We start from the raw sequence: 10,223 nt of genomic DNA on the forward strand, positions 1-10,223 counted from the left end.
TGGGTGTGTGGTGCGGCTGAACAGGGTGGTGAGGAGGAAAGGTGTGGTGGAGCGGATGGGTGCGTTGCTTATGGCTGGTGTGGCCGTGCCTTCCAGCTGAGCGCCAGCGCATCGGGGCTGGGCGCCGGCTCGCCCTGCGGCGTTGTCCACTCGTCCGCCGGCTCCAGGTTATTGGTGCCGAACAACCCGACCGAGCGCGCTGGGGGCGGCATGGAGACAACCACGATCACCCACCATCAACCACGATCACCCACAATCAACCACGATCACCCACAATCAACCACGATCACCCACAATCAATCACGATCACCCACGATCAATCACGATCACCCACGATCAATCACGATCACCCACAATCACCCACAATCAACCACGATCAACCACTAACAACCACGATCACCCACCATCAACCACCATCAACCACGATCACCCACTATCAACTACGATCACCCACAAACACCCACAATCACCCACGATCAACCACCATCTACCACGATCAACCAAAATCACCTACGATCAATCACGATCAACCACGATCGACCACAATCACCCACAATCACCCACGATCAATCACCATCAACCACGATCATCCACCATCAACCACCATCAACCACGATCACCCACCATCAACCACGATCAACCACGATCAACCACCATCACCCACGATCACCCACAATCACCCACAATCACCCACAATCAACCACGATCAACCACTAACAACCACGATCACCCACCATCAACCACGATCACCCACTATCAACCACGATCACCCACAATCACCCACAATCACCCACGATCAACCACCATCTACCACGATCAACCAAAATCACCTACGATCAATCACGATCAACCACGATCGACCACAATCACCCACAATCAACCACCATCAACCACGATCACCCACCATCAACCACCATCAACCACGATCACCCACCATCAACCACGATCAACCACGATCAACCACCATCAACCACCATCAACTACCATCAACCACGATCACTCACCATCAACCACCATTAACCACAATCACCCACCATCAACCACTGTTAACAACGATCACCCACGACCACCCACGACCACCCATGAGCAATCACTATCAACCACGATCACCCACAATCAATCACGATCACCCATCATCAACCACAATCACCCACAATCAACCACAATCACCCACGATCGCCCACCATCACCCACGATCACCCACAATCACACACAATCAATCACTATCACCCACCATCACCCACCATCACCCACGATCACCCACGATCACCCACAATCAACCACAATCACCCACAATCACCCACCATCAACCACTATCAACCACGATCACCCACAATCAACCACGATCACCTGCAATCAACCACAATCACCCACGATCACCCACTATCAACTACGATCACCCACAGTCGACCACGATCACCCACCATCAACCACGATGAACCACCATCAACCACGATCACCCACCATCAACCACCATCAACCACGATCACCCACCATCAACCACAATCAACCACGATCACCCACCATCAACCACAATCAACCACGATCACCCACCATCACCCAACATTAACCACAATCACCCACCATCAACCACTATTAACCACGATCACCCACGATCACCCACGATCACCCACGATCACCCACAATCACCCACAATCACCCACGATCAACCACCATCTACCACGATCAACCAAAATCACCTACGATCAACCACTATAAACCACTATCAATCACGATCACCCACAATCAACCACGATCACCTGCAATCAACCACAATCACCCACGATCACCCACCATCAACCACGATCACCCACAGTCAACCACGATCACCCACCATCAACCACGATGAACCACCATCAACCACGATCACCCACCATCAACCACCATCAACCACGATCACCCACCATCAACCACAATCAACCATGATCACCCACCATCAACCACAATCAACCACGATCACCCACCATCAACCACCATTAACCACAATCACCCACCATCAACCACTATTAACCACGATCACCCACGATCACCCACGATCACCCACGATCACCCACGATCAACCACAATCACCCACGATCAACCACCATCAACCACAATCACCCACCATCAACCACAATCAACCACGATCAACCACGATCACCCACCATCAACCACCTTCAACCACGATCATCCACCTTCAACCACGATCATCCACCATCAACCACAATCAAACACCATCAACCACCATTAACCACAATCACCTACCATCAACCACTAGTAACCACGATCACCCACGACCACCCACGACCACCCATGATCAATCACTATCACCCACGATCACCCACAATCAACCACGATCACCCACAATCAACCACAATCACCCACGATCGCCCACCATCATCCACGATCACCCACAATCACCCACAATCACCCACGATCACCCACAATCACCCACAATCACCCACAATCAACCACTATCACCCACCATCAACCACGATCACCCACGATCACCCACAATCAACCACAATCACCCACGATCACCCACCATCAACCACTATCAATCACGATCACCCACCATGAACCACGATCAACCACCATCAACCACAATCAACCACGATCACCCACGATCGGCCACCATCACCCACGATCACCCACAATCAACCACAATCACCCACGATCACCCACCATCAACCACTATCAATCACGATCACCCACCATCAACCACGATCAACCACCATCAACCACGATCACCCACCATCAACCACCATCAACCACGATCAACCACCATCAACCACGATCACCCACCATCAACCACAATCAACCACGATCACCCACGATCGCCCACCATCACCCACAATCACCCACAATCACCCACGATCACCCACAATCACCCACAATCACACACAATCAACCACTATCACCCACCATCACCCACGATCACCCACGATCACCCACAATCAACCACAATCACCCACGATCACCCACCATCAACCACTATCAATCACGATCACCCACCATCAACCACCATCAACCACAATCACCCACCATCAACCACGATCACCCACCATCAACCACGATCACCCACCATCAACCACAATCAACCACCATCACCCACCATCAACCACCATTAACCACAATCACCCACCATCAACAACTATTAACCATGATGACCCACGACCACCCACGACCACCCATGATCAATCACTATCAACCACGATCACCCACAATCAAGCACGATCACCCATAATCAACCACAATCAACCACAATCAACCACAATCAACCACGATCGCCCACCATCACCCACCATCACCCACAATCACCGACAATCACTCACGATCACCCACAATCACCCACAATCACACACAATCACCCACCATCAACCACCATCAACCACTATCAACCATCTTCTTGGTTCTTTCGGTAAAGTCACGTAGAAGGGAAGTAATAAAATAATAAAAATAAAACATAACAAAATAAAATAATTCTCACGACGTTTCGGCCACAACGCAAGCAGCCGTCTTAAGGTGAAGAATGAGACACTGCCAGGCTAGGAGCTTATATATAAGCTGGGTTGGAGGTGTTAGAAGAAGAGGGCCTTAACAAAAAGAATGTGCATATCAAGAGGAATTTAGCATATTCATGGGAAATGCGTAGGAGGTGGGCGGGGGGGTTTCAAAGTCATATTATGCCCATGCATTATGCAGGATCAGCAGCACCAAGGGAGGGTGCAGGGAGTAGCATTAACAAAGGAAAGGAATGTTAATAGTATGTAGCTGCAGTTACTAAACAACCACGTAGAAAACTAAAGTATAAACTACATAAAAAAACTAAAGTATAAACTGCATAGCATCATCAGTATACTTACTATACTCTACAATAAGCTGAGTTACTAACAGCAAGTAATACATTACAATTCTACGTCGTAACAATTATATAATATGCTTCCATCTAAACTTTATTCTCTTACATCACACGAGCATACACCGTACTATATACTGCCATAGATAAACCCAATATTAAATTATATACTGTATTGCTATAAACCACCGTATACCTTATACATTTTAATAAAACACTATGTATTATTCTACCCACCCTAATGTGTATCACACTGCTATATGTTTACTATACAATTACGATACTATATATTACTTTGTACATTGTATTAAGCATATAAATGTTATACTATTTGTTATTATACACTGTACCATTGACCGTCGTGTCAATGGGTGAGTCGTGGTGAGAAAACTTGCAGCGGAGCAAAGAATCCATTCCCTGCGGAGAATACAATGCCAGTGAGTGGAACGCGGCCTGAAAGTCACCGTAAATGTGAACACAATCAGTTAAGATCCGAAATGGTTTATTACATCCTTCCAATGATTGCTAAGCCAGAATCCATCTTCTCGGTTGAAATTGTCTCTGTGTTTGTATATGTGAATCGCCTCATGAACGAATCTCTCATGATAGCCAGATGGCTTGCAGAGAACCTCTGTCTTGGAGAAGTCAATGTCATGTGAGCCCACTGAGTTGTAACAGTGATCTGCCACGGCTGAGGTGTTGTCCTACCGTGTTTCAGGTCTGCTTTATGTTCACGGATGCGGTCTGAGACATGTCATTTAGTTTCCCCAATGTAACTGCTACCACAGAGGCAACTTAGTTTGTAGACGCCAGGGTACTGTATGTCTGGAACCACATCTTTTACAGACGGGACCAGATCACGGATTTTATGTACTGTGTTGAATCGGACCTGGATCTTGTGTTTAATCAGGATTTTGGAGATCTTTTTTGTGACCCCAGCAATGTAGGGTAAGGTGATGGTCTTGAAAGACTCCTCAATAGGATCCTTCTTGATGGTTGGAGTGATGGCTTTGCGGATTGTGTAGTCGGAGTAACCATTAGCCTTAAGAGCTTGGCGTACGTGTTTGAGTTCACTGGCAATGTGTTCCTGGTCGGAGATGCATTGGGCTCTATTGTATAGAGTCTTGATGAGGGAATTCTTCTGGGATGGATGGTGGTGGGAATCCGGTTTTAGGTAAGCATCCGTATGGGTGGCTTTCCTGTAGACAGAGTGGCTCATTGAACCATCAGGTCTCCTTTTAATTAGGACATCCAAAAAGGGTAGCTTGCCATCTTTTTCGACTTCCATGGTGAATCTGATGGCTGGGTGTATGGAATTGATGTGGTCGAGAAATTGGTCTCGAGCAGGCCGGCCATGTGGCCAGATGACAAAAGTGTCGTCTACGTACCTCTTCCATAAGGTCGGGCGTAGAGTGGCAGTCTGGATGGCGTCAGTCTCAAATTTCTCCATGAAGATGTTGGCTACAACCGGAGATAGGGGGAGCCCATTGGGGTGCCCTCAGTTTGCTTGTAGGGTGGTTGTATAGGGTGGTTTATAGCAATACAGTATATAATTTAATGTTGGGTTTATCTATGGCAGTATATAGTACGGTGTATGCTCGTGTGATGTAACAGAATAACGTTTAGATGGAAGCATATTATATAATTTTTACGACGTAGAATTGTAATGTATTACTTGCTGCTAGTAACTCAGCTTATTGTAGAGTATAGTAAGTATACTGATGATGCTATGCAGTTTATACTTTAGTTTTTTATGTAGTTTATACTTTAGTTTTCTACGTGGTTGTTTAGTAACTGCAGCTACATACTATTAACATTCCTTTCCTTTGTTAATGCTACTCCCTGCACCCTCCCTTGGTGCTGCTGATCCTGCATAATGCATGGGCATAATATTACTTTGAAACCCCCCCCGCCCACCTCCTACGCATTTCCCATGAATATGCTAAATTCCTCTTGATATGTACATTCTTTTTGTTAAGGCGCTCTTCTTCCACCTTCAAACCAGCTTATATATAAGCTCCTAGCTTGACAGTGTCTCATTCTTCACCTGAAGATTGCTGCTTGCGTTGTGGCCGAAACGTCGTGAGAATTATTTTATTTTGTTATGTTTTATTTTTATTATTTTATTACTTCCCTTCTACGTGACTTTACCGAAAGAACCAAGAAGATGAATCCCTGCAGTCACGAAAGCTTTAAATCCAAACACTATCAACCACTATCAACCACGATCACCCACAATCAACCACGATCACCCACCATCAACCACGATCAACCACCGTCAACCACCATCAACCACCATCAACCACGATCATCCACAATCAACCACGATCACCCACTATCAACCATGATCAACCACTATCAACCACTATCACCCACGATCACCCACGATCACCCACGATCATCCACAATCAATCACGATCACCCACAATCACCCACATTCAACCACGATCAACCACTAACAACCACGATCAACCACTAACAACCACAATCACCCACCATCAACCACGATCACCCACCATCAACCACGATCACCCACGATCACCCACTATCAACCACGATCACCCCCCATCAATCAAAATCAACCACGATCAACCACTATCAACCACAATCACCCACCATCAACCACGATCACCCACCATCAACCACGATCACCCACCATCAACCACAATCAACCACCATCAACCACCACCACCCACCATCAACTACAATCACCCACGATCACCCACTATCAACCACGATCAACCACTATCAACCACGATCACCCACCATCAACCACAATCACCCACGATCACCCACCATCAACCACGATCACCCACAATCAACCACGATCACCCACCATCAACCACGATCAACCACTATCAACCACTATCAACCACGATCACCCACGATCACCCACGATCACCCACCATCAACCACGATCAGCCACGATCACCCACTATCAACCACGATCACCCACAATCAATCACGATCACCCACCATCAACCACGATCATCCACCATCAACCACAATCACCCACCATCAACCACGATCAACCACTATCAACCACGATCACCCACCATCAACCACGATCACCCACCATCAACCACAATCAACCACCATCAACCACCATCAACCACGATCAACCAATATCAACCACTATCACCCACGATCACCCACCATCAACCACGATCACCCACGATCACCCACTATCAACCACGATCACCCACAATCAATCACGATCACCCACCATCAACCACGATCATCCACCATCAACCACAATCACCCACTATCAACCACGATCAACCACTATCAACCACGATCACCCACCATCAACCACGATCATCCACCATCAACCACAATCAACCACCATCAACCACCATCAACCACAATCACCCACAATCACCCACCATCAACCACTATTAACCACGACCACCCACGATCAACCACGATCAACCACCATCAACCACCATCAACCACGATCAACCACAATCACCCACGATCAACCACTATCAACTACGATCAATCACGACCACCCACGATCAAGCACCATCATCCACGATCAACCACAATCACCCACGATCAAACACCATCAACCACCTCAACCACGATCAACCACAATCACCCATGATCAACCACTATCAATCACGATCAACCACAATCACCCACAATCAACCACGAACATCCACCATCAACCACAATCACCCACAATGAACCACGATCATCCACAATGAACCACGATCACCCACAATCACCCACGATCACCACCCAGAGAGAGAGCCATCAACCATAATCCACCACAATCCACAATGAACCACACACACATAGCCATCAACCACCAGCACCGAGACATCTATATCAACATCAACCACGGAGATGGTGAGCGTGGCGAGGGTCGTGTGGTGAGCGTGGCGAGGGTCGTGTGGTGAGCGTGGCAAGGGCAGCTCACCGTGGTCCCAGTAGGCGAGCGTGAGGCTGCACACGCGGCTCTCCGTGTCGCAGCGCAGCACGGCTCCCCGCGGACCCGACACCTCCACCGCCCCCGCCGAGCGCCGCACCAGCACCGCGCCGCCGGCCCGGCTCGCCGGCAGATCCAGCACGCGGCAACCCTCCAGCACCTGCACACACGGCACACGCATCGTGCCATGTACACACCATACAACCCCCCCCCCACACACACACACCAGGGACGTGCGGTCAGGGGAGGCAGGGGAGGCAGTGCCTCACCTGACATGCTCCAATGAAAGGAGCTGTTACGAAAAGTAAAAAAAAAGAATAATTAAGTAAAATAAATATCAAGATTTTTCCACTGATCTGTGTTATAAATGTCATTTCTGTACGATTCCAATCATTTTTATAGTCAATCGCCAAATTTGCGGAGCTCCGCTGCAAATACAGGGAGAGACGAGAGGTGAGGCAGTGACGAGCTCAGCCTCCCCTCCGATTGCGCAACCCCTTACTAACTGGATGGAGCGCGGGCAATAAGCGCGTGCCTGTTATTATCTCAGTATGTCACCAATGTAATGTTTGTAGACCCCTTCATTTCATGTCCTCGCCTTCCATACTCCAGGTAACCTACTTCACGTACCTGTATAAAGATATTTAGGCTCGCTGGTCTCGTCATGAAACTGCAATGAAAAAGCACCAGGGGAGGCAGCTATCATAGAGGGGGGTGTGTCCTCACTGAGGGGGACGTGTCTAACACGCCCCTCTCAGTGAGGACACACCCCCCTCCATGAGGCCACGCCCCCTTCAGTGTGTGAATCTGGCTCTGACACTCGGCCAGTGCCTCCCCATCCATTGACCTCACCGCACGTCACTGCTACACACCTCATGTACAACACACACAGCCCACGCACATCACGAACACCATATATACACCATACACACCAAACAAACCATCAGACACACACCACACCACACACCTACTCACCCTCACCGGATCTCTGTGGGATCCACCGTCACCGCACTCACCCAGTGAGGTTGAGATGGGGTGGGGAGAGGTCTCACCGTGCCGTTGGCGTGGATGAGCAGGGTGACGGGGCCCATGGTCACCAGCAGGGAGGGGTCCTCCGAGGGGTCCCCGGGGAGGGGGGGTCTGGGCGCGAGCGCCACGCGGAACGTGGCGTCGGGGCGCACGTCCTGCGCAAGCAGCACGGCGCAGCCCATGGGCAGCGCCAGCCAGCGGCCGTCGAACTGCAGCACGCGGCGCCCGCCGCTCAGCAGCATCGCCTGGGCTGTGCGGGGCACGGCGGTTTGGGGGGGGGGCGGGGGAAAGGGGGCACACGCGGCCGTGTTGGGGCCGCCGCGTTCGTCGCGCGGCACGCTGACCGCCGCACCACCGCTCCCCAACGTGGTACTCGGCACGACGATCAAAGATCCCCCCCCCCCCCGTGTAGCCTCAACAGACTGTTGGGGGCAAGTGCTGTTAGCGAGTAGCGCCTATGAAGGCCGGCGATGGTTACACACCGCACCGGGTACTCATTTGAGGCTACACCACCGCTCCCCACACACACACACACGCGGTTGCTCACGCAGCGGAGACACGCACAGTGTGGGGGGGGGCGGGGGTGGTGCTTCTCTCATGTAGGGGATGGTGAGGGGGGGGCAGCTGTGATGGTGTTGGCGGGACGGCCCGCGGTGGCGACGGACCGTGCGCCGGCTGCCCCAGCAGCTCGTGCTTGAGGCGGTAGAGCTCGGCGCTGGGGCTCAGCGAGCGCAGCCACCGCGCCGTGTCGCTGCTCAGCGCGGCGTCGCGCAGCGCCAGCGCGCCCGTCGACACGTCCAGCGGCACCCACGCAGACAGCCGGTGCTCGCTGGGGGGGAGGGGGTGCACGGAGGAAGATGGTTGGGGTCGTAGGGGTCAGGGGGAGGCACAGGGGTCAGGAGGGATGGAGAGGGATAAGGGAGATACAAAAGGGGTTAGGGAATACGCAGGGGATAGAGTAGACACAGGGGCTGCGGCGTGCGATGGGAGAGTATTCAGTGTTAAAGTATTGTTTTTATGTTACCAGGTGAAGCCCACTGAGCTACGTAGCTCTTTTTCAAGGGTGGACTGGCCATCACAAATGATAGCTTAACGAAGTGGCCCATCACGTGGGAATGCGTAGCAGCCAAATCATGTTAAGTGCGTGACGTTGATTCTAAACGTGCAGTGGAAAAACCGGGAGGACCCGGAGAAAAATTCACACGACCACGGGGAGAGAGACACCGCAAACTTCAAATACACAACAGGCGTCAGGGTCGGGATCGAACCCCACGACCTCCCGTATACGAGGCGAGGTAGTCAACATCTCGCCACCGCAGCCAGGTGATGGGATGTTTGGCTGATAGGAGGGTGATGACCCCATGACCCCGTGGCCTCACTGTGGCTGCAGCTCATAGACGCCCTGCAGGGGGTGGCTGATGC

The 10,223-nt window shown here is 50.7% G+C and overlaps 1 protein-coding gene across 1 annotated transcript; it reads right to left on the reverse strand.

Annotated features, from left to right (window-relative positions):
• Nucleotides 1-68: 68 nt before the first annotated feature.
• On the reverse strand, nt 69-7,955 carry LOC144947940 (uncharacterized). The gene is made up of 2 exons (XM_078877363.1): nt 7,764-7,955; nt 69-199 (listed from the first exon to the last, which is right to left on the reverse strand). The coding sequence occupies exons 1-2, from the start codon at nt 7,951-7,953 to the stop codon at nt 69-71; spliced, it is 321 nt and encodes a 106-aa protein (XP_078733489.1). The 5' UTR covers nt 7,954-7,955.
• Nucleotides 7,956-10,223: the final 2,268 nt, after the last annotated feature.

Source organism: Lampetra fluviatilis, chromosome 3, assembly GCF_964198595.1.
Source record: "Lampetra fluviatilis chromosome 3, kcLamFluv1.1, whole genome shotgun sequence".
NCBI classification, from domain to species: domain Eukaryota; kingdom Metazoa; phylum Chordata; class Hyperoartia; order Petromyzontiformes; family Petromyzontidae; genus Lampetra; species Lampetra fluviatilis.

Excerpts from the sequence above, each read along its gene's own strand:
- LOC144947940 (XM_078877363.1), bottom strand. The coding sequence starts at position 7,953 with ATGCGTGTGCCGTGTGTGCAGGTGCTGGAGGGTTGCCGCGTGCTGGAT. Across the intron at positions 200-7,763 it reads GCTCGCCTACTGGGACCACG|CGCGCTCGGTCGGGTTGTTC; the intron begins GTGAGCTGCCCT and ends TGCCGCCCCCAG.